The 26,386-nt window shown below is 33.8% G+C and overlaps 5 protein-coding genes across 6 annotated transcripts; 3 read left to right on the plus strand and 2 right to left on the minus strand.

Moving 5' to 3' along the window:
• Window positions 1-3,830: 3,830 nt before the first annotated feature.
• Window positions 3,831-7,934, plus strand: LOC129910292 (probable serine hydrolase). Of its 2 annotated transcripts, none has more exons than XM_055987621.1 (3): window positions 3,831-3,993; window positions 6,711-6,836; window positions 6,893-7,934. In XM_055987621.1, exons 2-3 carry the CDS (start codon window positions 6,753-6,755, stop codon window positions 7,814-7,816), a joined length of 1,008 nt encoding a protein of 335 aa, XP_055843596.1. In that variant the 5' UTR covers window positions 3,831-3,993; window positions 6,711-6,752; the 3' UTR covers window positions 7,817-7,934. The 2 variants fall into 2 exon arrangements, with proteins under 2 accessions (XP_055843596.1, XP_055843597.1); XM_055987622.1 differs by lacking the exon at window positions 3,831-3,993 and adding an exon at window positions 6,476-6,589.
• A 2,302-nt stretch (window positions 7,935-10,236) lies between these two features.
• Window positions 10,237-11,111, plus strand: LOC129910293 (pupal cuticle protein Edg-78E-like). The gene is made up of 2 exons (XM_055987623.1): window positions 10,237-10,605; window positions 10,681-11,111. Exons 1-2 carry the CDS (start codon window positions 10,546-10,548, stop codon window positions 11,044-11,046), a joined length of 426 nt encoding a protein of 141 aa, XP_055843598.1. The 5' UTR covers window positions 10,237-10,545; the 3' UTR covers window positions 11,047-11,111.
• A 2,116-nt stretch (window positions 11,112-13,227) lies between these two features.
• LOC129910295 (pupal cuticle protein Edg-78E-like) lies at window positions 13,228-13,840 on the minus strand. Its single transcript, XM_055987626.1, has 2 exons — window positions 13,719-13,840; window positions 13,228-13,652 (listed from the first exon to the last, which is right to left on the minus strand). Exons 1-2 carry the CDS (start codon window positions 13,728-13,730, stop codon window positions 13,293-13,295), a joined length of 372 nt encoding a protein of 123 aa, XP_055843601.1. The 5' UTR covers window positions 13,731-13,840; the 3' UTR covers window positions 13,228-13,292.
• A 2,084-nt stretch (window positions 13,841-15,924) lies between these two features.
• LOC129910294 (pupal cuticle protein Edg-78E-like) lies at window positions 15,925-16,580 on the minus strand. Its single transcript, XM_055987625.1, has 2 exons — window positions 16,391-16,580; window positions 15,925-16,316 (listed from the first exon to the last, which is right to left on the minus strand). The coding sequence occupies exons 1-2, from the start codon at window positions 16,400-16,402 to the stop codon at window positions 15,954-15,956; spliced, it is 375 nt and encodes a 124-aa protein (XP_055843600.1). The 5' UTR covers window positions 16,403-16,580; the 3' UTR covers window positions 15,925-15,953.
• Window positions 16,581-24,432: 7,852 nt separating this feature from the next.
• LOC129912319 (pupal cuticle protein Edg-78E-like) lies at window positions 24,433-25,169 on the plus strand. Its single transcript, XM_055990532.1, has 2 exons — window positions 24,433-24,694; window positions 24,773-25,169. The coding sequence occupies exons 1-2, from the start codon at window positions 24,683-24,685 to the stop codon at window positions 25,130-25,132; spliced, it is 372 nt and encodes a 123-aa protein (XP_055846507.1). The 5' UTR covers window positions 24,433-24,682; the 3' UTR covers window positions 25,133-25,169.
• Window positions 25,170-26,386: the final 1,217 nt, after the last annotated feature.

Consider the following 26,386-nt stretch of genomic DNA (forward strand, 5'->3'; position numbering starts at 1 on the left):
TGTCCCGAAGATGTCCCGAAGATGTCCCGAGCATGTCCCAAAGATGTCCCGAGCATGTCCCGAAAATGTCTCGAAGATGTCCCGAAGAGGTTCCGAAGATGTCCCGAAGATGTCCCGAAGATGTCCCGAAGATGTCCCGGGCATGTCCCGAAGATGTCCCGAAAATGTCCCGAAGGTGTCCCGAAGATGTCCTGAAGATGTCCCGAAGATGTCCCGAAGATGTCCCGAGCATGTCCCGAAGATGTCCCGAAGATGTCCCGAAGATGTCCCGAAGATGTCCCGAAGATGTCCCGAAGATGTCCCGAGCATGTCCCGAAGATGTCCCGAAGATGTCCCGAGCATGTCCCGAAGATGTCCCGAAGATGTCCCGAGCATGTCCCGAAGATGTCCCGAAGATGTCCCGAAGATGTCCCGAGCATGTCCCGAAGATGTCCCGAAGATGTCCCGAAGATGTCCCGAAGATGTCCCGAAGATGTCCCGAAGATGTCCCGAAGATGTCCCGAAGATGTCCCGAAGATGTCCCGAAGATGTCCCGAAGATGTTCCGAAGATGTCCCGAGCATGTCCCGAAGATGTCCCGAAGATGTCCCGAGCATGTCCCGAGCATGTCCCGAAGATGTCCCGAAGATGTCCCGAAGATGTCCCGAAGATGTCCCGAAGATGTCCCGAGCATGTCCCGAAGATGTCCCGAAGATGTCCCGAAGATGTCCCGAAGATGTCCCGAGCATGTCCCGAAGATGTCCCGAAGATGTCCCGAAGATGTCCCGAGCATGTCCCAAAGATGTGCCGAGCATGTCCCGAAGATGTCCCGAAGATGTCCCGAAGATGTCCCGAAGATGTCCCGAAGATGTCCCGAAGATGTCCCGAAGATGTCCCGAAGATGTCCCGAAGATGTCCCGAGCATGTCCCGAAGATGTCCCGAAGATGTCCCGAGCATGTCCCGAAGATGTCCCGAGCATGTCCCGAAGATGTCCCGAAGATGTCCCGAAGATGTCCCGAGCATGTCCCGAAGATGTCCCGAGCATGTCCCGAAGATGTCCCGAAGATGTCCCGAAGATGTCCCGAAGATGTCCCGAGCATGTCCCGAAGATGTCCCGAAGATGTCCCGAAGATGTCCCGAAGATGTCCCGAGCATGTCCCAAAGATGTCCCGAGCATGTCCCGAAAATGTCTCGTGAACACGTGAACATGTGACATGTGAACTTTTTTACGAAGATATCCCGAAGATGTCCCGAAGATGTCCCGAAGATGTCCCGAAGATGTCCCGAAGATGTCCCGAAGATGTTCCGAAGATGTCCCGAGCATGTCCCGAAGATGTCCCGAAGATGTCCCGAGCATGTCCCGAGCATGTCCCAAAGATGTCCCGAGCATGTCCCGAAAATGTCTCGTGAACATGTGAACATGTGACATGTGAACTTTTTTACGAAGATATCCCGAAGATGTCCCGAAGATGTCCCGAAGATGTCCCGAAGATGTCCCGAAGATGTCCCGAAGATGTTCCGAAGATGTCCCGAGCATGTCCCGAAGATGTCCCGAAGATGTCCCATGTGTCCCGAGCATGTCCCGAAGATGTCCCGAAGATGTCCCGAAGATGTCCCGAGCATGTCCCGAAGATGTCCCGAGCATGTCCCGAATATGTCCCGAAGATGTCCCGAAGATGTCCCGAAGATGTCCCGAAGATGTCCCGAAGATGTCCCGAGCATGTCCCGAAGATGTCCCGAAGATGTCCCGAAGATGTCCCGAGCATGTCCCGAAGATGTCCCGAAGATGTCCCGAAGATGTCCCGAAGATGTCCCGAAGATGTCCCGAAGATGTCCCGAGCATGTCCCGAAGATGTCCCGAGCATGTCCCGAAGATGTCCCGAAGATGTCCCGAGCATGTCCCGAAGATGTCCCGAAGATGTCCCGAAGATGTCCCGAGCATGTCCCGAAGATGTCCCGAGCATGTCCCGAAGATGTCCCGAAGATGTCCCGAGCATGTCCCGAAGATGTCCCGAGCATGTCCCGAAGATGTCCCGAAGATGTCCCGAGCATGTCCCGAAGATGTCCCGAAGATGTCCCGAGCATGTCCCGAAGATGTCCCGAAGATGTCCCGAAGATGTCCCGAAGATGTCCCGAAGATGTCCCGAGCATGTCTCGAAGATGTCCCGAGCATGTCCCGAAGATGTCCCGAGCATGTCCCGAAGATGTCCCGAGCATGTCCCGAAGATGTCCCGAGCATGTCCCGAAGATGTCCCGAAGATGTCCCGAGCATGTCCCGAAGATGTCCCGAGCATGTCCCGAAGATGTCCCGAAGATGTCCCGAGCATGTCCCAAAGAAGTCCCGAGCATGTCCCGAAAATGTCCCGAAGATGTCCCGAAGATGTCCCGAAGATGTCCCGAAGATGTCCCGAGCATGTCCCGAAGATGTCCCGAAGATGTCCCGAAGGTGTCCCGAAGATGTCCTGAAGATGTCCCGAAGATGTCCCGAAGATGTCCCGAGCATGTCCCGAAGATGTCCCGAAGATGTCCCGAAGATGTCCCGAAGATGTCCCGAAGATGTCCCGAGCATGTCCCGAAGATGTCCCGAAGATGTCCCGAGCATGTCCCGAAGATGTCCCGAAGATGTCCCGAAGATGTCCCGAGCATGTCCCGAAGATGTCCCGGGCATGTCCCGAAGATGTCCCGAAGATGTCCCGAAGATGTCCCGAGCATGTCCCGAAGATGTCCCGAGCATGTCCCGAAGATGTCCCGAAGATGTCCCGAAGATTTCCCGAAGATGTCCCGAAGATGTTCCGAAGATGTCCCGAAGATGTCCCGAAGACGTCCCGAAGATGTCCCGAAGATGTCCCGAGCTTGTCACGAAGATGTCCCAAAGATGTCCCGAAGATGTCCCGAGCTTGTCCCGAAGATGTCCCGAGCATGCCCGAACGTTATAGCCTACTAAATGAAATAATAGGTCTGTTTGGGTTCTTTTTGGACAAAAATATGAAACCTGTCAAATTTTGAGGAGTGGGGATGAAATCCTCTCAGAGAAAAAAAAAATTGAGCAAAAGTACCCAAACACTTTTTGACAAAATTTTCTGCTTTTTTTTAACAACAACAAATGTAAACAACAACACCAATTGAAAAAAATAAATAATGAAACAAAAAATTTAAAACAGCTTTGTATTATTTTTGAAACACTTTTTTTATTATTTTTTTTTTCATAAAAACACTTATATATTTTGATTATTACACCACTAAAACGCGATAAATAAAAATAAAAAAAACACAAAGCCACACTGCTATGTTTGTAGTTTGTTTTATTTTTGTTGTGCGACAAGACCAAATAAGAAAAAAGGAGAAAGCACTACAATTTGACAGATTTCAGATTTTTGTCGGAAGAAATTTTTGGGTCAGAAATTCGCACGAAGGGGAAATTCTTTTGTCTCTCGCGGTCATCTTTTTTTTGAAAAATTTCAGAGTACCCAAACAGGAATTGGGATGGAAATGTTGAAAAAGTTTAAATATTTCTGTTTTAGGCAGTACCCAAAAAGACCTAATTTTGCGAATTACGTTAGTTCAAATTTAGTTTTTTTCCTATGCGATTTGACATTTGAAATGAGATGATTTGCGAAATTACCTCATGTGGATTCGAGTGAGAACAGGCTATTAAGTTCTTATCTCACTTTTAGTATATTTTCTTTAGACATACATATCTCATTTTTCTGAGATAGATCTCAAGAAAATGTACTGAAAAATGAGATATTTAAAAGAGTATCGCCTAAGAAGAGACTACGTATTCCACATTCTCCGTCTCCAGTGCACACACCAATCAAAAGATCAAACAAACCTTTATTTTGTTATGACAAGTGACAAGCGACGGACGTCAGCTGGACTGTCATTTCATTTCATTTATTAAATTGTTCTTTGAATATTTTTTTGTAATTTGTTCCTAAAGATTGTATTAATTTTATGTATTTGCTGATATTTGAAACAAATTGAATAGTTTAAAAGTTGAATAAAAACTTCCAGGTTAGTATCAAACCAAACAACCACATAAATCATAGTACCAACTTACTTGTTACACAAAAACATAGAAATGAACATTGTCCCCATACAAAACACAAAACTATTGAGTAGATTTCTTATCAACTATAAAATACTTTTATTGTGCAGTTGACCTTGATCCCTTTGTTACACCTATTTAAATTTATAAACTTACGTACAATATATTATTTTAGAATCGCATCATTGACATTTATAATTTCCTCCTCAAAACCATTAATTTGTTGATTAGTCATTGGGTTTGTCGGCAACTAATAAATTGCAAAAACAAGGCCTTGTTAACACCTTGTGCTTAACTTATTTATTAATCCACTTAACGTGTTATGTAATTTTATGTAACATTCAAGGTTCATCACCAGGGAACGAATTTTTCTTACTTTGCCTTTTTTCTGCGTTATCGCAAGAAGAAAGTAGGTATAGACTTTATACAAACACGATTCATGTCCCCCTGGTTCCAACTTATACCCCTGTATCTTATTTTAATGGCTTTAAAATTCTTTGGTCTTTTTTTGGTATTTGCTTATTGTTTACCAAGTTGCAAAAATGCTAAACTGCAACAGTATAACTAAAGCAAGTGACTGTTCTTTCCAATAATTGCAGTTTTCAATTGATCAAGACTGCTTGGAGGTGAATTTCGGTTGCGAATGCATCTCTTCAACATTTCCTAGACATGTTGTATTGAATTTAAATCCGGATTTCTGTGTGGTCAATCCAAAGCCGGCATATTAAAATCTTGAAGATATTCTCAAACCATTCTAGCATGCATTATCGTGCATTAGACTGAACTGTGGATCAAATCTAGGAGTGATTGGAACCGCATGCTGTACTTAACGTAATAGTAGGAGAGCTCACTATCTCCGTACGTGTTGTAAAGCAGATTTTATTCCATGAAAATTTATGACTCACTCTTAGGCTAAGCGAACACATGCGATTTTGATCGCGCGATTATTCAGTCGCAAAGTAAATGACAACAATTTCAATGACTGTAGACACAATTTTCAAATTTTTAATCGCGGGAACCATGTGTGTTCACAGCCATAAAAGGTTATCGGGTTGACAGACTTCAGCTAATCTCTCCAAGTCTTCCCCACAAACATGTTATTCCATACCTTGAATTAAAGATCACTCCTTTCTCATTTGAGGAAATAACCATGATACTGTGATATAAATTAATAATAGGACTTTACTTTTAAATAAATCATAGTGCGTTAAATTTGAGCAGGAATTTTGCCTTTTGTTTGCTTTTTTACTCATCAGTGCCTTTTTTGTCTATTTTTGGCAATATTGATCGAGCCATATTCCCAGTCATATTTTAAAAGCGATTCCATTTTAGACTGGAGTCTAAAGATGTTAGTTTAAATTGTCTATGAATAAGATAAACCTCAGTCTATCTTAGAAGCAAGAAAGTAACAGCTTATGAAAGAACTATGAATATGGCCAATTGATATTTATGTCTTTTTTAAGTACCTACTTTTTTAAATCGAAAAAAATTTTGAATCTAAATTTCTATATACCTACCTAGACCGAGAGCCCACAGCAAATTTTGGGAGTGGAGGTTTAACCAAAATGAGAGTATGCAGTTTTATAGCCTTATGCGTTCTTAGAACAAAGTCAAAAATATGGCAGCTTTACGTGATTTTCAAGCGGCTAAACAACGCGAGTTTACCAATTAATTTGTGTAGACTAAATTAACACAATATTACATTCTGAATATAAGGACTGATGCTCTGCTAATTTCCCAAAAGCCTGAATACATTAATTTCGACAGAACTCAAGATATAAGCTTTTTTAACCAACCATATCGATATCGGTTTTATTCTTGGTGAGTTCTGAATTCAAAATAACAAATAATAAATTAGACAGAAAAGTCTCCAAAACAAAGCCGCTAATACAGCTTACATCTTGAGTTCTATATGATCGCATCGTCAAGATTTATAACTTCAGGTTTAAAATATGGCCGTAACAAAATTTTAAGAAAACAAATTAGCTTTAACTGAACACATTAGAAAAAGAAATAATAGGGAGATTGAATAGGTCTAAATCAAATTTCTTATTAAAATAATCATTAAAATAAGTTTTTAAATTTTGTTCGACCTTAAAGCCTAGTACGCTGCTGAAGCGAAGCGAAAAATTTTGAAGTCTCTTAAGTCAACAGCGAACATGTTAAAAAAATTACATCGGGTATTGCTTAAAACCAAAATTTTCAAAAGCTTGCGAAAATCACTAGTTTTGAGAGACTGTTAATGTACATATTATTTTCAAATCTTTTTTTTTCAAAGGACACCGATTGGCCAAGTGTTCCGCTTTTTAAAAATATTCTTTAAAGAAAATGAATTATTGAAAATTCACTACTGTTTTCAACTTCAATCAGGGACTAAAAATGACTTAATGAAGACGCGACGTCAACTCCAGACTTTCCGAAAACATTGGAGTGAAAATCTTCGACAGTTTTAAATCGGTACTATTCGTTTCAGCTCAAGTAGAGAAGTCTTTCAGCTCATTTAAGACGCTTATTAGAAACAAATCACAGGAAGCTGTATCCTGATAACTTTAAAAAGCTTTTGTTAGTTCAATACTTTCATAGTTAAATATCAACCTCTTTTTTCTTTTTATTTATTTTAATTTAATCAATGCCTTTTATTGTCTTTTATTTGATTTATATTTGCCTTATTTGAATGTTTTAGGTCATAAAAATCCTTTCCCTGTTCATTAAATGACTCAGGACCATGACGTCACAAAGTTCAGAAGTCAAAGGTCCCAAGCGTTTCTCAGATGCCGGAGAACTAACTGGCGAAAAACCTACTAGAGAGGTGAGTAACTATCTACTCTCTTGATCCATTACCTAAGACTAAAGTTTTTTTTTAAGTTTGCAGAAATAAAGATTCCAGTTCCATGGGGACACATCTCTGGCAAATGGTATGGCCCACAAGATATCCGTCCAATTCTTGGTCTACACGGTTGGTTAGACAATGCTGGAACATTCGATAACTTAGTTCCTCTTCTTGCTCCCAATGTGGCCTTCCTATCGATTGATTTGCCTGGCCATGGTCTATCATCACGTCTTCCAGACGGATGCTACTACAATGTAATCGACAATTTAGTTGTAATTCGAATGATCATGAATCAATATCAATGGAAGAAGGTTTCTTTAATTGGTCATTCGATGTCAGGAATAATTGCTTTCTTATTTGCTGCAATTTTTCCTGACAAAACCGAAAGTATCATATCCATTGATGCCTTGAAACCGCATATGAGATCAGCAGAAAAAGCAATCAGTTCGATGGCAAGTCGATTGGAAGAGTTTCTTATAGAAGATGAACGCAACCAAAGCGTAATTGAACCGCCCAGTTACACATATGATGAATTAATCGAAAAGCTAAATCATGGATCGTTTTATTCTGTGGAGAGAAATAACTGCAAATACATGTTGGCGAGAAATATTCAAAGATCTGAAAAAGATCCAGAAAAATATTTCTTCTGTCGAGATCGAAGAGTAATGTTTTATAATTACGCTGTGGCGCCTCAAGAAGTTGTGGTAGAGATGGCGAAGAAGATAACTGCTCCTCATATGTTTATTAAGGCACGAAGTTCAATTTACTTTGAAGACAAAAAGTATTATGATCAGGTGATGGAAATTTTAATGCCAAAAGAGAACTTTGAATATGTTGAGGCTAATGGAACACATCATTTGCATTTAAATAATCCGAAAGATATCGTTGATGATGTTAATAAGTTTATTGAACGATATGGGCCTAAACGAGAGGTTCGAGCAGCTACAAGCAAACTGTAGGCTAATATTATAGGGATTTTGATAAAAATGTACCACAATAGGTATCTTTTTTAGGGGAGGGGATATTTTGTAGTTAATTTTTTATGTGATTCAATAAATTCTTATTTATATTTCAGTATTGATGGGGTTTATTTTTAAGATCACAAAGTGAATGTGTGCTTAATAACCACTGTAAATATGTATTTTTTTTGGAATTCATAAACAATATTATTTGTTCTGTTTTTGTTTTGAATAAAATCATAAAATTAGTTGCTATGTGCTGAGTAAAAAAGAAAACGATTTATTAGACGTTGAATTCAGATGAGTAAAAGGTCTTATAAATTAAGTTTCGCAACATAAGAATTTTTTGTATCTCTAAATGAGAATGCCCAAAAAATATGGAGTTTTTCTGAATATTCTTCTTTTTCTTCTCCATTATCGATGACAGTCATGATTTCGGATGGGATCACAACGCATTTATTTTGAGTTTTGTCTATTAAACGAGGCATATATATATGGCTATAAAAGGTATCAATAGTAGATAACAAATATACATTTTTTTCCTACAAACAATCCCGGAAGTTGATAATCCGATCCTAGGCATGAATAGTTTCTAAGATGTAGGCCTTCAAAAAGCATAAAATTCCTAGCTTACGAACTGTAAAATAGTGTCAATTTAATTTTGAAAGGTCATTGGATTTAACCCCCCGAATACCATATACAACTGAAAATTTAAGTCGCAAGACGAAGCATAAAGTTCATGGTTTTAAAAATCTTATCAATTTACAATTTTTGAGTACAATTGTCAAAATATATGTTAATGCAGTCTGTCACAACTTGGCCACACAACTCGATGAAGGGCGAGATATATAGGTATGCAAAAAAACATTTGTGTGCAATTCACACGTGGTAGAAGTGAAAACTTCAAACTATTTTTTTTTTTTAACTTGCTTCCAAAGAGGAGGAGGTTATCAATTCTTCTGTTTTTTTATTTCAGTACTCACTATGACCACTTTTACTATTTTGAACAGTCAAATCATCATTATGCGTAAAGGCTTAACTACATTGGCTCAAAAAGTGAAAAAGTACAAAAGTGAAAATTTTCAAACGCATTTTTGTATAGTTTTTTGGGATGAACAATTAAAACAAATGATGCAGAAAGCTTATTTTTTGGTCTAAAAAACAATTTGCATACTCTTTATCCCAAAACAATTGCGATAGCCAGAAAAAAAATCTTTTCACTTTTGTACTTTTTCAAAAAGTGGTGTATGTAGTTAAGCCTTAATAGATCTACATATCATTTTTCACATTCAACAACGGTTTTCGACGTGCACGAAAATCACGAACACGTTCCGATGAACTTTTTGCTGTTTTCTTATTCGTGTTTTCCCTTTTTTCGATAATCGCAATAATATTCTGATTTTAGGAATCTATTGGCCAATTTCATATAACGCTTTTAAATATTTATCAGGCTTTAACATCCTAAAATGACGTTTGTTCCATACAAAAAATGTCATTTAAGAGTTTAAAAGCCTGTTAAATGTTTATGAAATTGATCATATCTCTTTTTATTGTCACCTTTTCGTTTCATCGATTTTCAAATCAAAGAAAAAAAGAAAAGGAGTAAGTATACGCCCAAGTGTACCTATTTTATAAAACCTGCTTTGAACGTTTAGCTACTTTTTTTATTGGAAGGTTCAAAACATAAAGTACCTACACTAATTTTCGATATTAAGCTATGTTTGACATCCAAATAAAGGGTACCCCAAAGGTAAATTGCTCACACGATATATGTAAATGCTGAAAGACCAACTTAAGGTTTCTCATAATTTGTTAACTTGTTCATCCCAAATCTTCGTAACTCAATCGCTATCGTCTCGTCTACTATCATGAAGTTGCATACTTTCGTCAAGAATGGTGAAAAAACACACATTTTGAGTTGCTATTTTCATGTTAGAACAGAAGAATTATTCTAGTCTTGTATTTGTTCATAAAGAGCAATGAAACCTCTTTTATATCCCCCGCAAGTAAAGAAGTAGTTACATAAATATGGTATAACTTCAGGATTTAATGTTAAGGTCTAGTTGTACAAACGTGGTTCAGCCTCGGGTCAGGAATTTAACTCACCGATTTTGGTTGATTTCGAGGATCAACTCTGGTTGAAAAATGGATTTATCTATATGGACCTAGAACCAGTGCTAAAACACAATATTACCAGCCAATTCAGAAGATAAAAGTGGCTGAACCACGGATTAAATATTTGTACAACTGGCCCTAAGTGAAATCTCGAGTCTGGTAACTTGCATCCGAAGTGCCTTTCGACAAGCTTTGTCCGATGGCTGAACTAACCCTTTAAAGAATTTAAAAATAATAATGGACAACAAGTTAGAATTTATAAATATCATACTAAAGTTAGATTAACAGTTAGACACAATATTCAATAATACAAAAAATTATTGTATATTAATGCCATGATCCAGCAAACAATTATTGCTGCTCCAATAAAAATCCAGTTTTTGCAATAAGTTTTTCATAATTTAAATTTGAGTTCATATATAACAAAAAATTATTCATCGCAACCTGTGTAAAAACAAGTTTCCTTCAGTAAATGTTATGGAACTGTTATAAACCGGCTAAATGCATTTGAACGGAAAAAACAAGAACAGAACCAATTTCAAGATGCTCTTAATAAAATCATGAAAATTGGTCAAATATTATAATGAGTATAAAAGCTGCAATTATCCAAAGAAATGGTATCAGTTTCTTTAGAACTCTCAAGAAAACTATTCAAATCAACCATGTTCAAATTCGTAAGTATTCAAAATATCATCCATCATAGCTCAAAGGACAAAATTTCTTACTACTCAATTATTTTAAATTTTCAGGTCCTTTTGGTTGCCATTGTTGGCTTCTCAGCTGTTGCTGCTATCGACAGCGAAATTGGTGCTGAGACTAAGACTCTTGAGAATGTGATCTCACCTGCCGGTGAATCATTCCACTATGCTTTCCAAACCTCAAACGGAATCGACATTAACTCAGCTGGTGACGCTAAAGTGATCTCAGGAGCTTACAAATACGTTTCACCTGAAGGACAAAACGTCCTCTTAACCTACACCGCTGATGAAAATGGTTACCATCCATCTGGAGATCTTTTGCCAACACCACCACCAATCCCAGCTGCCATCATCCGCGCTGTCGAATGGAACTTGGCTCACCCACAAGTCCAAGAAGCTTTGGGCCGCAAATTGTAAGGAGTGTCAGTTACTGACTTTTTATAATAGTCGTATGGAAATAAAAGCATCTAAAATGAATTGATCTAAACAAAAAATATTGTTTTGTTTGCTCTTCTGGATTGTTTATGAACAATCTTCAGGTCTATTTGCATAAAAAGTATTTGTGACTTTTGAAAAAAAAATTCAACCTGATTCGAATTTGAGATGTCTGCGCATATTAATTTTTACTCTTACTCGTAAATTGCATCAGCAAAAAAACTTGTTTGATTCTGATAACATTTACCGTTGTTGATTTGCCAATGAATATTTAATATTATTTGACTAACTGTTGATGATAAGTTAAATTGTTATTAGTTGAATACTACCACGACACGTTTGGTAATGATAGCTTTCTGGACCGGAAACGAAAATCCGGATAGAATCATTTAAACGGTTTATGCTATGCACTATCCACTGCTTTTTTTTAAATCGCCATTAAAAATGAAATATCTCTCAAATTTTTCCATTTTAAATGGCGACTTTCCTTTGCTTCCTAGTGGTTTCACCATGAAACCCCTATTAATTATTTTTTATTTTTTATTGCAATAACCAAAATTTGAAAATTATTGCATGAGCTATTGCATCATGAGTAGTACGACCAACAACAAATTTAATATCTGTATAAAAGTTAATATTTAGTTTAAAAAATGCAGGATTTGTGAGGGTTTTCTCAATTTTTCAAGTAGCCTTAACCTTAGAGCTATAAAATTAAATAACGGTAACACTGAAAGAGAGTGATTATAATGGTTCTTCAATCTATGGAATATGTAAACATGTTTTTCATCAGAAAATTTGCTTTTCCAATCTTAATACTAGTTTAATAAGACTTTTTGGTAAAACACATTTGTTTGTACGCGCATTTTTATCTTTTAGTTTTTTTTTTAACTTAAAAATGGACTTCAACTTTTGTACTCTCAGCTCAAAACATTCCTTATACAATGGAATTACTAGTTCAATCATTATTTTTTCGTTTTGGTGTGTAATTAGAAACAAAACTTTTTCTCAAGATTTTTGTAATTTTTCGTGAAAAAAATTAAAAAAAAGAAGTTACTCCGGGAACAAAGGGTTAAATGGAGTGTGGGCCTGAGATCGATAGTTTTAAAAATATAATTTAAAAAGGAAAAATTCAAAAGGGAACATCACCGTTTGACGCATAAGTACCAAAAATATTTTATGCATTTAAATTTTAGGTCCGCCCCAAAACAAACAAATGTTGAAATATTAAACCCAAATTAGAGTCTGAGAGAGAAATTTTATTTCTTGCAGCTAAAATAGGAGTTTTGTTAAAATATGATCAAAAAATGTTTATTTAGAAATGAAAATATAAACTGGCCAACATTTTTGCCCATTGCGTTCAATTTTTTTTTAGTTTTTGCCTTTTTGGGAGGATTTAATCCCCATTCTAAAAATTTTAAACTTTTCATATTTTAGCTCAGGAAGTAAGAGGGATCTGTTTACTTTTAAAAAAGTAAAGAGTTGACAAAATAACATTAATAAAAGAATAATTTTAAATAAATTTAAGCATTAATTTTTATAGTATTAGAAGTTTCTTTTAAAATTACGAAAAGTATGTATGCCATTTGATTTCTTGTTTAACAAAGAATTTTTGAAATTTTTTTTTTGAGAATTGTTGAAAATTGTCAATTTTTCAAAAATTAAAATAAATTTTATGTCGTTTTGACGAAACCATTCATCCACATATTTAAACGAAATTTCAAGGAAATTCATTCATCCGTTAAAAAAAATTGGCATTCTTATAGATCCAAAATTGATGCTTTTTAAAATTTTATAGTTAAGTTTACGAAAGCGTTTTCTTAAAAAAAATCATTCAAGTGGGTTAAATGGTTAACGAGAAATGCTTAAAATTAAGAAAACCGTAGGTACTATGACAGGTACCGTTAATGACAGTTCAAAACATTTTTTTATTTCAAAAATGGGACCATATAGGCAACACATATTTTTTTAAATATGTATCATTAGAGTCGTTTTTGAGAAAACAACATTTTCCATTCTGGCAAATATCGATTATTTAAGCCTTTAAAACATATTTTCACTTTTGTTCTTAAACGAAAAGTGGTCAATAAGTTAGTTCCTAACATTGCAGACCTACTCAAAAAATTGTTAAAAAAATATTTTTTTAATCCAAAAATAAAAAGAAAATTGCATACATTTTTTTTAAACCATAACTTTTTTATTATCACTATAACAACTTATCAATTGACACCTTACAATTTGCGTCCGGAAGATTCTTGGGCTTGTGGGTGAGCCAAGTTCCATTCGACGGCGCGGATGATGTAAGCTGGAATTGGTGGTGGAGTTGGCAAGAGAGCTCCGGATGGGTGGAAACCTTGATCATCAGCGGTCCAGGTCAAAGTTTCGGTTTCACCTTCGGGTGAGACATATTTGTATGCTCCAGAGATAACATTGGCATCACCAGCTGAGTTGATTTCAATTCCGTTTGAGGTTTGGAAAGCGTAGTGGAAAGCTTCACCGGCAGGTGAGATCACATTCTCAAGAGTCTTAGTTTCAGCAGCGGCATCATCTGAGACAGCAGCAGCCAAGCCAAAGATGGCAACAAGAACGATCTGTTTAAAAAAAATTTGTTTTGAATACTTTCATTCAAAATGCAAAGGATCTAAGCTTAAACTTACGAATTTGAACATGTTGATTTTTGATTGTTTGCTACTCGAGGACTCTGAGAAAACTGATGTCTAACCTTATCGCAAATGCAGTTTATATACTTCACTAAAAATCTTAAACTGGTCTTTGATGGCTATGCACATTTAAAAGGCGATATATTATTGATACTTAATCAATTTAAATACACCCATCCGGTTTTTAAGTCTTAGATAACTCGCAGTCTATAGCCAAATTATTCTAAATTTTAATGAGCAAAAAAATTCTTCTTCAATATACTCGTTTAATTTAATCATAATTTGTTTAACTTTTAATAGCATCACGCTTTGTCTGTATATTTATGATGTATACCAATGTTAGGGACAATTTATTATGTTTCATTGTTATTACTTATAGATTGCATGCCATTAAATAAAAAGAACAAGGATTGACTTACGAAAACGTAGCAAAAATCATCGTTCGTGCTATAGCCAATATTCCTTATACATACATATAGGCTATTGATCATGTCGAAAAAACATGATAATAAAAAGGAACTAAGACGTTCACGGGCTTTTAATGCAGGAATCGTTCAATAAGCTATAAGAGAAGATAAAACCGCGAGGGTGGAAATTGAAGATAGGTGTGTTAGACTGTTTTGACTGTTTTGGAAATTATTTTTTTCAATTTTTTAAAAACATCATTCTAATAGGAAATTTAATTCTCTACAAAAAGTTTTAAATGAAATTATATCAAAATTTTGCTTGTTTTCGAGATATTGAAAAAAAAAAATTTCCACCCTCTCATTTAATAGCACTCCGCGGTTTTATCTGCTTTTGTGACCCATTGAACAATTCCCCCAATAAAAACCCGTGAACGTCTTAGTTCCTTTCTGAACGGCATAATCAATAGCCTAATATTTTGTATTGAAAAGGTCGATATAATTTTTAATTATGAATTCGTAACAAAATTCAAACTTTAACATTACGATCAAAGAGAATGCGAAAATTGGTTCACGCAATTCTGTCAGACACGGATTTGCAATTCACTTTAAACTTGGTGAGAGACTTTTGTGATAAATTCTTGGAATGATTTAGAAATACATTGTTAACAAATAATTGTACAAATTATTGTACTTGTCATATATCATATGTGTTCAAATAATTTTTTTTCCCTATCTCTCAAATTACTGGGTCAGATTTATTGAATTTTGTATTCAATGGCGCAAAGTTTTACAAGATTTAGTAAAAGTCATTTTAGTAATTTTGGTACAAGGTCTGCTTTTTAACTAAGTAGGTAACTTACAAAAATGACTTAAGCATTTTACTAAATTGTTTAAAATTTTGCGCCAATAACTTTAAAATAATTTTTTTACCTCAATGCATTGGCCTCTGATCACTGTGAACTTATATCTGTAAACCAAAACTTGTTTGGAGACTTTGGTCCGCAGATATCTGCTTTTGAATGTAAGAAAATAAAATTTTTGGATGCAAAAAACTTAGCAACTAGACTTCCAAGAAACTTTAGTTTTCCAGTTATAAATAGAACTAAAAGAGACCTTTATTTTGATGTCTCACTCGATGATTTTGGAGGAAATTTTTTTAAATGCATTTTTTTCAAAAATCTGAAAAAAATATTTTTTTAAATTTTTTACCTTAATAAAAAGGCTTGTTTACAGTGAACTCATATCTGTCTACCAAAACTTCGAGACTTTGGTCTGCAGATATCTGCCTCCGAATGTAATAAAATTGATTTTTAATAAATTTGAAGATTTTTTCTTGGAAAATAATTTTTTGAAATAAATTTAATTTTGGTTCATTATAAAAATAAATTTTTATTTTGTATTCCTTAAAAAATCAAATTATAATTATTCCATTCAATTTTTCATAATTTTTTTTAACATTAAGAACTCCTTTAATCATAAGAGCAAGTACGTGCGACCCAAGACTCAAGTGCTGCATCCAAAGGACCATTTCAACAATTTGTAAACGTTGATAATGGTCAACAAAGGTCAACTCCTTTTATTTATTTGCATAAACCCTTAAGTTATAAAGGCTATACAAAAGTGTTCCACATACGCCACAGTGACCCATTAATTTAAACGGCAAGACTGACTTAATAATGGCGCAATGTTGCATAAGTATCGTGCCAGACTTGATCAACTTGTTCTTAATGCAATTTAAAAACATAATAATAAGACAAAATATAGTTTTTAACACTAAACGGTATTTTATTTTATTTATCACTAGCACAGTTGCTTAATTCACACCTTACAATTTACGGCCCAAAGAAGGTTCTTGAGCTTGTGGGTGAGCCAAGTTGTATTCGACGGCGCGGATGATGTAAGCTGGAATTGGTGGTGGAGTTGGCAAGAGAGCTCCGGATGGGTGGAAACCTTGATCATCAGCGGTCCAGGTCAAAGTTTCGGTTTCACCTTCGGGTGAGATGTATTTGTATGATCCAGAGATAACATTGGCATCACCAGCAGAGTTAACTTCGATTCCGTTTGAGGTTTGGTAAGCGTAGTGGAAAGCTTCACCGGCAGGTGAGATCACATTCTCATAAGCCTTAGTTTCAGCGGCGAAATCATCTGAGACAGCAGCAGCCAAGCCAAAGATGGCAACAAGAACGGCCTGTTATTGATTAAAATAAAAAGAATTTAATAAAATACTCTCATTAAGATTGTTAAGGTTCTAAGGAAACTTACGAATTTGAACATGTTGATATTGATTGTTTGTTACTCGGGGAGTCTGAGAAAACTGATAACTATTCTTATCATAAATTCAATTTATATACAAAAAATATTTCTAAACGCTACGCTAATATCAAAATGAAGCTGATCTTTCTCATATCAGAACAATTTAAATAAATGCATCCGGTTTTTATGTATCCTCAGATAATCTTTCTAAGCTAACCTGCAAGAAACTAGATTTTGCATCATGAAGCTGGTTTGCAAAACTCAACATTTTTTTCTTAAGAGAGATGTTGTCAAGTTAAATAATTTGTCAATGAAGTTCTTTGACCTTTTCAATATCTTAAATTAAATCAAATTTTTTCCAGCACATAATATTGAAAGGAAAACAAATATATGATCAGACATAATCAAAAAAAAATTAACATAGTTTTTGATATATTTGATATTGAAATAATAGAGAAAGTATAACATTTTATATTTCTCATTCATCGCTATGTGAATAATTTTGATGAGTAAGAAAATTGATGGCTAAACGTCTGGCGCGTGCCGTCAAAGCTAGAATTAATCTTCAAATTTCAAACTCCGACATCAGACTGTTCTCTGATTTGTTTATTTTTATCTGTCTGCTTTTTTTGCGTTAAAAAATATATCAAAAATAAATGTAATTTGGTGAATAGTTTGTTTCCAAATTTCTCTAATAAATTCGGTGCTGTTATAACTCAAATTTTTGACACTCAAGCCCATATCAACTTAGCCAGTCGTTATATGCTAGGTATATTTTAACATTTTTGACATTTTTAATTATCTTATTTTATTATTTACGTATAGGCCTTTTGGCAAAAAAAAACCTCTGATACATTTTTGCAGGCTCCCAGGTTTTTGAGTTCATCTCTTTTGTTTTGACTTCCTAAATAAAAGCAATGAATGAATGTGGGTAATCGTGGTTTGTACCACCTACGGATATTTGGTTTGCACCCTCTATCGTTTTTAAGCCAATCTTTGGCACATAACCAGAGCTCTAGAGGTTCTCCCGACTGTTATTTCTATGTGCTAATTCCAAGGGCCTTTTTCTCGTCAACTACCTTCATCAGCTACATTTGCTAAATCGACGACCCTTAACTCCATTGAATGTTGGGAAATATTGTTTGTGGTCGGAATAATTCAGAAATACTAAAATTTTATCCGTGAGGTTTGTTGGGATTGACATATTGAAGTTCTAAGTCGTTGATGAAGCTTATGTAACTGCACGGAGAAAACATAACGCCAGGGATAACTTTACTTCTAGTATATTTAATCAGAATAAAGTTGAATATACCAGAAATAAAGTTAAATATACCAGAAGCATAGTCATTCCTGCCTTATTTTTTCTCTGTGTGATGTAGCTCGACGATAAATAGACCCCAGAAGCTAAATACTCAACTAGATGAATAGGCTTTATATTATATTTGACATAAACCTTTTCTTGTATAAACAATGTCATCAGCGAAACCAAGACAGCTAATACCCCTAAAGAATCCATCTACTGCTAGACTCAACACCAAAATTAGTTATAATACATTAAAATAAGGTGAAAAAAGGGGTAAATCTCGGAATGAATGCTAATAGAAATTTTTTCTGCTCAATATCTTCGTTTTGGCATTCTATAACATACCTCAAAAGTCTAGAAAAATCTAATGTCCGCGAGTCGCGATTTTCAAGGTCAAAGCGGGAAAGGAGATTTTCAAAATTAGCAATAATAGACAATGGTATTATATACACATATGATACATGTCTTCGAGGTATTTTTTAATGTTGATGCCAAAAAATATAAAATCAAGACAATCTGACGTCTCTGAAAAAAGTTATACCAGTTTTTCATCTGTCAACCCATATTATTATAATAGTTGCAAACTAACTACCGAAAAATCCTTAAAAGTTATGGTAGAGGAACCAAATTTTGCATGAAGGTTTTCATATCCATTATTATTATATTAAGATATTATATTAAGATGCATTTTTAGAAAAACAATTTTCAAAATCGTTAGAGCCGTTTTTTTAAAAAACTAATTTTTTATAAATAATTTTTTGGAAAAAAAATTTTAAAATAAAATTGGTATGCCATTTTGTAGAAATCACTAATCAACGTCTAAAAACAAAATTTCAAAAAAATTCAATGTCCCGTTTTCGAAAATTTGATTTTTCAAAAAAAAACTTTCAATTTTTTTTTTTTTTAATCCAAAAATTATTTTTTTGGAAATTTTATTTTGGTTTTATTTTTAAATTATTAAAATGCTTCTTCAAAAAATTCGTTGAAATCGAGTAAGCAATTTCGGAGATAATCGGATTTGAAAAAAAAAACGGTTCTATGGCAGGTACCGTTAATAATGATTTTCAAAAAAAAAACTTTTTCATTAAAAGATCGACCTTGTGTTAAAACTTACATTTGAATTTTTTAGCAAAATCGTTGGAGCCATGTTTGAGAAATTAAACTTTTCCGAAATTTTTATATGACAGGTACCGTTATTTTTGGCCCAAAAAAATTAATTCCAAAAACCCCTCTGGAGAGTCTCCAAATAACGCTACATACCAAGTTTGACATTAATCGGTCCATCCGTTTAGGCTGTAGCTCCTTATACAGACAGACAGACAGACGGACTTCCGGGACCCACTTTTTCGTCCAAAACATTAATCACTATTTTATAACTATGGACGCTTAGATATAAATGATGTTAAATTTTTAAAGCTTTTTACGTGAAATAAATCTGCAAATTTACAGATTAACCTCTTTTTTGTTCTGAGCTCTGAGGTACCAAACTTTTGAGATGAAACACCACATTTTTACATTTTTTTTTTTTTCTAATAAAATAAATCTCTTGAGATTATTTAAGCAATTTATTAATAAATATCGTTAAAATTTTATATAAAACAAATAGAGCGGGCGGCCACTGCAGAAACGCTCAACTCATCGAGCTAAAGAAAATTTCAAATGGGAAGTGAAAGAGGGCTATTAGTAGTTACGAAAACCACAGGTCTTCCCGTTCGCATCCTGGCACGATTGGCGTGGTAAAGTGCATTGTGCATCTCATAGAGTTAAAAGACAATATTGGTGTCAAATTATAGGTGATATTGTCAGCTATCAAATTTCAGATGTCTTCCGGGTGAAAGTCTGGCAGTTTTTTCATGCAGCCCGTTTTAAGGTTAGAAGCGATAAAAGTGAGTTTTTTCATAAAGTCTCGTTTTTTGGTATTTTGGTCGATGAGTTAAGGAGTTTTTTCACTATAAAATAAAAATAAGAGTTATTAGCATTTAAATATAAAACGATGTTTTGGAAAAAGCTTAATAGATTATGAACAATGACCTAAAGTATATGCAAAACTACGAATAATTCACGAAAAAGTCTCAAATAATACACTGCGCCCCTTACAACTTACCGAATTTAAAGGCGAATTTAATTTCAAATTAAAGCTAATAATGTCTTTTTTTGAAAACCAGAGGTCTTCCAAGCCAAAAATTGGAAGTTAGGTCACGCAGCTTGTTTTAAGGTTAGGAGCATTTTTCACTTATAACGTTCCCCCAGGCTGGGGGGTGAAATGTCAAGATGTGGCTTGGAAGACCTCTGGTTTTAAAAAAAAATACATTATTAGCTTTAATTTGAAATTAAATTCGCCTTTAAATTCGGTAAGTTGTAAGGGGCGCAGTGTATTATTTGAGACTTTTTCGTGAATTATTCATAGTTATGCATATACTTTGGGTCATTGTTAATAAACTATCAAGCTTTTTCCAAAACATCGTTTTATATTTAAATGCTAATAACTCTTATTTTTATTTTATAGTGAAAAAACTCCTTAACTCATCGACCAAAATACCAAAAAACGAGACTTTATGAAAAAACTCACTTTTATCGCTTCTAACCTTAAAACGGGCTGCATGAAAAAACTGCCAGACTTTCACCCGGAAGACATCTGAAATTTGATAGCTGACAATATCACCTTTAATTTGACACCAATATTGTCTTTTAACTCTATGAGATGCACAATGCACTTTACCACGCCAATCGTGCCAGGATGCGAACGGGAAGACCTGTGGTTTTCGTAACTACTAATAGCCCTCTTTCACTTCCCATTTGAAATTTTCTTTAGCTCGATGAGTTGAGCGTTTCTGCAGTGACCGCCCGGTCTAAAAGAAAAATTAATAGTTTGCAAAAAAAGTTGCATATATTAAAGAAGAAAAAACATTTTTGTTGAAAATTTTTAATTGTTCTTTGGTTTATCTACATTATGAGTATTTTATTTGAATGTGGTTCAAGTCACATTTTGCATTCTTATCCAAAAAAAATAAATTTTTCCAAAAACTAAAATGTAATGAATTTTTTGTTTGAATATTAAAATTGAGTAACACATCCATTGGATGCAACACTTTGTTTAGAAAAGCGATTCTGTTTAGTTACGGTTAATTTTAAAGTTGACTCAATGTAATTTTTTTTAACATGGACTTAAAGGGTAGAGTTGCCTATTTGCGGCCGTCTCCAGTTTCCGTCCACCTTTCGGAAAATCGTTATAACTAGGGATTTCGTAGGGTTTATTCCAAAATTTTGCTCTTATGCTGTTCTCTTATGTGTTAGAACAGCATACGAGTGAAAATTTGGAAAAAACCCCTTTGAAATCACTAGTTATAACGATTTTCCGAAAGGTGTTAGCAAACTTTATCAAAAAATTTGATTTACTTTATATAAAAAAAAATTATTACCAAATCGTTGTGATATCAAAATGAACAATTTGAATAAATACCTCCAGTTTCTTCTAACTAATAAAATAAATAATATAACCATTCCCAAAACTAGCACAAAACTAGCTTTTCATAACAAAGCTGGTTTGCGACTGTTAACAGTTTTTGTTAAAAGATCAGCTTGTTAATGTAAATAATGTTCCAATAGAGTTCATTGACCTTTTCAATGACGAAGAAAATGTAAATAATAATTATTTTCTGCCAAATAAAATTGACAAGAAAAACCAAATCAAGTAGATCAAAATAACGTTTATAAAACCCCATGATTGTTCATCTTTAAGTTTAATATAAGTTGATACTTCAAGCTGGTTTCTTTTCGGTTAAAATAAAAAAAAATGTTTCAAATCGAAGAAATTCGAAATCCTAACTTTATAAAGAATGAAGGATTCGAAGTAATTAATATTTTACCCATAGATAATATTCCTCTTGATATTCCGAAGTCATGGCAATACAAACCAACTTGTATGCCAATTGAGTACAAAAGTCGAGCGGAGGCTTTTGCTAATTTTGAAGTTCGCGAAGATGATATCTGGATTGTTACCTATCCAAAATGTGGGACAACATGGACACAAGAAATGACATGGATGTTAATGAACGATTTGAATTTTGATGAAGCCTTGTCAGTGGATATAACAGAAAGAAGCATTTTTTTCGAGTAAGATAACAATTTTAATTGTAAAGGTTATTTTTTAAATTTTGTTTTCGTAAGATACGAAGGCATTATTCGGACAGACGAATGGAAACAAATTGAATTATTGAATAAGCAAAAGTCACCAAGAGTAATAAAGTCCCTAGAGACATCTGGCGGAAAAAATGTAAAGTAAGTACGAATTATAGACATTAGGTATTTTAAAATTAAAAATAACAATTAATTTGTTTTTATTTTAAGATAGTTTATGTCGCCAGAGATCCAAAAGATGCAATTATTTCACTTTATCATCATTTTACTGGAACAAGTCCATATGAAGGAAGTATCGAAGAATTCATTGAAGTATTTCTAGCAGACAATATGATTTATTCTTCTTTTTGGAATCATGTTCTTGAATTTTGGTTAATTCGAGAACAATCAAATATTCTCTTTTTAACTTTTGAAGACATGAAAAAGGATTTAAAAACCATTTTAGAGAAAACATCAAAGTTTTTGAAAAAGAATTACACAGAAAAACAAATTTGTTCGCTGGTGGAGCATTTATCATTCGATAATATGAAAAGTAGGAAATGAGATTCTTAAATGGAAAATTTATATGATGTATAATTTTTTTTTTTTTTTTTCGTAGAAAATTCAACATGTAACAACCAAGGCTTAGTAAAGGCTTTATATGCCGTTAGCAATTTTGAGTACGATGAAAAAACATCATTTAAATTTTTGAGAAAAGGACAAGTTGGAGGATATAAGAAAGAAATGACATCTAGTTTTATAGAAAAGATAAATTCGAAGACGAAAGAATTGTTTGAACCATATGGTCTTCATTTATATTATGATGATTCATAAAAAATACGCATAAATATGTTCTTATATATATACATAAATAATATAGAAATAATAAAAAAATACATTTTTTTGATATCTCACTCGATGGATTTGAAAGAATTTTTTGAAATTATTTATTTTTTTTGGCAAGGGGTAGGTACCCCTTGGATTTTTTTTTTTCAAAAATAAAAAAAAAAAGGATTTGTATTTTTTTTACAAAAAGCATAGGCATGTTGATTCATTTCTTTAATTCAAACCCGATTTCGAGGCTTTGGTAAAAAAATATTGGCTTCGGAATGTACCTACTTATGAACTTTGGTTGGAAATATCTCAGGAAGCAGACCACCAGGAAACTTTTGGTTTGCAGTTTTGAATAGAGCTTAAAGAGACCTTTCTTTTGATATCTCACTCGATGGATTTGGATGAAATTTTTGAAAATGTATATTTTTTGGAAAGGGGTATCCCATGGGTTTTTTGAAAATAAAAAAAAAAAAAAAATTTTAATTTTTTACCTAAATGCATAATGGTTATTGTATCATATCATATCTCTGATTCAGAACCAATTTCGAAACTTTGGTCAAAAGCTAATGGCTTCGGAATGTAAGAAAAAGGAAGAAAAAAAATGTGAAGGAAGAACCCCTAAATTCTTTCACTGTTTATCAAATAAAATGCACGACTGGGGGGGCTTTTTATAAAAAATGAGGCAAAATTATAATTAGATTTAATTAAACCATTTTCCATTATGTAAAAAAGTACATAAAATCTGTTCTTATAATTAATAAAACACCGTTTTTAAAGGTTTTGATCACGAAACTAAGTATCCCATCTGATTTCTTGTACGAAAAGGAATTTTGAGACAAAACATTTTCTTTCATTAAAAAAAAAGTTGGTATGCATTTTTGAAGAAAAAATTAATTCACAATTGAAAACAAAATTTCAAAACATTTCAAATACCCGTTTTCAAAAAATTGATTTTCAAAAAAAAAAATTTGAAATATTTTTTAAAAATCCAAAAATGTCTTTTTTGAAAATTTTCTAACATTTTAATATTAAACGTAAGAGATATTTTCAAACCAAAAAAAAAAAACGGTTCAATGGCAGGTACCGTTAGTAAATTTCCAAAAAATATTTTTTTTTAAATCAAAAGATGGGTCTTGTTTGTAAAATTGTATACACAATTTTTCGTCAAAATCGTTAGAGCCGTTTTAGAGTTATTTGGTATAACTTGAAAAATTTGTATGGGAGGTACACTTTTTAACCGAGATATAAAAAAAAAACAAAAAAAAAACAACTTTCAGAATCTATAAAAATCATCTGTACCAAATTTTAAGAAAATCCGCGTTTAGGCTGTGGAAATGTGTACAGATGGACGTACAGACGCACAGACGCACGGAAGGAATTGCGAAACCCACTTTTTCGGAATTCTCCATCATCGTAATGTTGGTTTTGATTAAAATCTCCAATTTTTTTTCCACACAAGTAAAAAATTAATTTATGTATTGTTAATTTAATTTGATTATTAGGAGTCAAATTTTATTTGATTTTCCTAAAAATAAACCAATTGATTAATTGTTCACAGAGCGAAGTAGGTGAAACATAAAATGTGTTACTTTGCCATCAATTCAATGTCTATTTTATCAAAAACTCAAACTAATACTAATACTATAATTACCATAACACGGTTTAACACCTTTTCATTATGTCTGATAATATTTTGCTTTTCATTTCAATATTTTATATTAAAACTAAAATATTTTATTTTATTCTGCATATTAAAAAGGTCGAAGAACTTCATTAACAAATTATTTAACTTAATAACGGCTTTTTTGCCAAAATAAAGTTGAGATTCGCAAACCAGCTTCATGATGAAAAGCTAGTTCTGTGTAGGTTAGAATTATTATTATTAACTGCGTTATCTGAGAACACATAGAAACCGGATGCATTTATTCAAATTATTTTGGCATATGAGAAATACATTTAGAAATAATTTTTGTATATAAATTGAATTTTTGATAAGATTATTTGTCAGTTTTCTCAGAGTCCTCGAGTAACAAACAATCAAAATCAACATGTTCAAATTCGTAAGTTTCCTTTGAAGCCTTTCGTAAACTCAATGAAAGTATTTTAATAAAAATCTTCTTTTATTTAATCAATAACAGGCCGTTCTTGTTGCCATCTTTGGCTTGGCTGCTGCTGTCTCAGACGATTTCGCCGCTGAAACTAAGGCTTATGAGAATGTGATCTCACCTGCCGGTGAAGCTTTCCACTACGCTTACCAGACCTCAAACGGCATCGAAGTTAACTCAGCTGGTGACGCCAATGTTATCTCTGGATCATACAAATACATCTCACCCGAAGGTGAAACCGAAACTTTGAGCTGGACCGCTGATGATCAAGGTTTCCACCCATCCGGAGCTCTCTTGCCAACTCCACCACCAATTCCAGCTTACATCATCCGTGCCGTCGAATGGAACTTGGCTCACCCACAAGCCCAAGAATCTTCCGGACGCAAATTGTAAGGTGTCAATTGATTTAGTTGTTATAGTGATAATAAAAAAAAAAGTTATGATTTGAAAAAAATACTAATGTTTTATTTCCTTAGAAAATTTTGTGTTCAAGAATTTAGTTTTGTCATTCCTCGATGTTCAAGCAACGAGGGCTTTCATTCCGTAATTCGATTATCGACAAACGATATCATTTTTGCCATAATTTTTCTTCACCTTAAAACAAAAATCATTATCTTTTAGACTTTTAGACGATATCATTTTAACGATTGATAAATTGGCTTTCTGTAACTCAATAACCGTCAAAACGATATCGTCAAAATAGTTTAGCCTAGTCGGTCATAGGTCTTGTTTTCGGACCATTTGTGTATTTGTTTTTTAATGCAATGAACATACATACATAATGTTTTATTTACGATTTTAATTTTAGGAATTTATTTTAATCATCATTGATAACACCACAAACGCCTTAAATATAGGTTAAATAATTGAAATTTCTGCAAAGTGCAAATTGCTAACGAACAATTTATTATAACAAAAACAAGTGTTTTGTCGATTACCGTTTTAAAACATGCGGAATGATACCCCAGATCATTTCAATTCGTTTCGTTTTTAATTCTGAAATGGAAAAACATTTAATCGTAAAGTTCTTTTTCCATAGAATGGTAGAGGTAATCACTGGGAGCAAAAATCAGATTTTTGGGATTTTTTTCCGAGTTAGGAAAAAATCCAGCGAACATGTTAACGAAAAAAATGCCATCTGGTATTATGTCAAAGTCAAAATGCAAAAATCAATAGAAGTTGTTGTCTAAATTGGCATCTTTCCGATATAGTACATAATGTATGTTTGATGTGAGAAGTACGCCTCTAATCTTCCTATTTGGAAAAATTAAAGAATCAAACATTTTTTTTAAATGTTTCGTTAAAATGGTCCTATTGGATTTATTTATTAACAGAACTAAATTGCTTAGTTATTCAATTGTTTAACTACTAAGCTTAAGTCAATTCTTTGATGATGTTAGGAGAACATATTTTTCAAAATTATGCATCATGCAATGTTACAAACAAATTTTGAAACTATGTTGGTTAGTGTGGTCCAAAAAACATTTTTTTCGATTTTCGGTCGGGCCACCCCCCCCCCCTAATTGGTTTCACTTGTGAAATTTCAATTCGCTATCTAAACCGCAAGAGGGTGCAAGTAACAGTTCAATTTTTAGGTTTTGTAGGTAATCTTGATTTTTTTTAAGTTTTTTTGAAAAGCAAATATTT

This window comes from Episyrphus balteatus, chromosome 2, assembly GCF_945859705.1.
Source record: "Episyrphus balteatus chromosome 2, idEpiBalt1.1, whole genome shotgun sequence".
Taxonomy (NCBI): domain Eukaryota; kingdom Metazoa; phylum Arthropoda; class Insecta; order Diptera; family Syrphidae; genus Episyrphus; species Episyrphus balteatus.

Bases quoted from the DNA above. Each gene is read 5' to 3' on its own strand.
- LOC129910292 (XM_055987621.1), top strand. From the start codon at position 6,753: ATGACGTCACAAAGTTCAGAAGTCAAAGGTCCCAAGCGTTTCTCAGAT. The intron at 6,837-6,892 runs GTGAGTAACTAT...TTTTTTTTTAAG, and splicing joins GCGAAAAACCTACTAGAGAG to TTTGCAGAAATAAAGATTCC.
- LOC129910293 (XM_055987623.1), top strand. From the start codon at position 10,546: ATGGTATCAGTTTCTTTAGAACTCTCAAGAAAACTATTCAAATCAACC. The intron at 10,606-10,680 runs GTAAGTATTCAA...TTAAATTTTCAG, and splicing joins AATCAACCATGTTCAAATTC to GTCCTTTTGGTTGCCATTGT.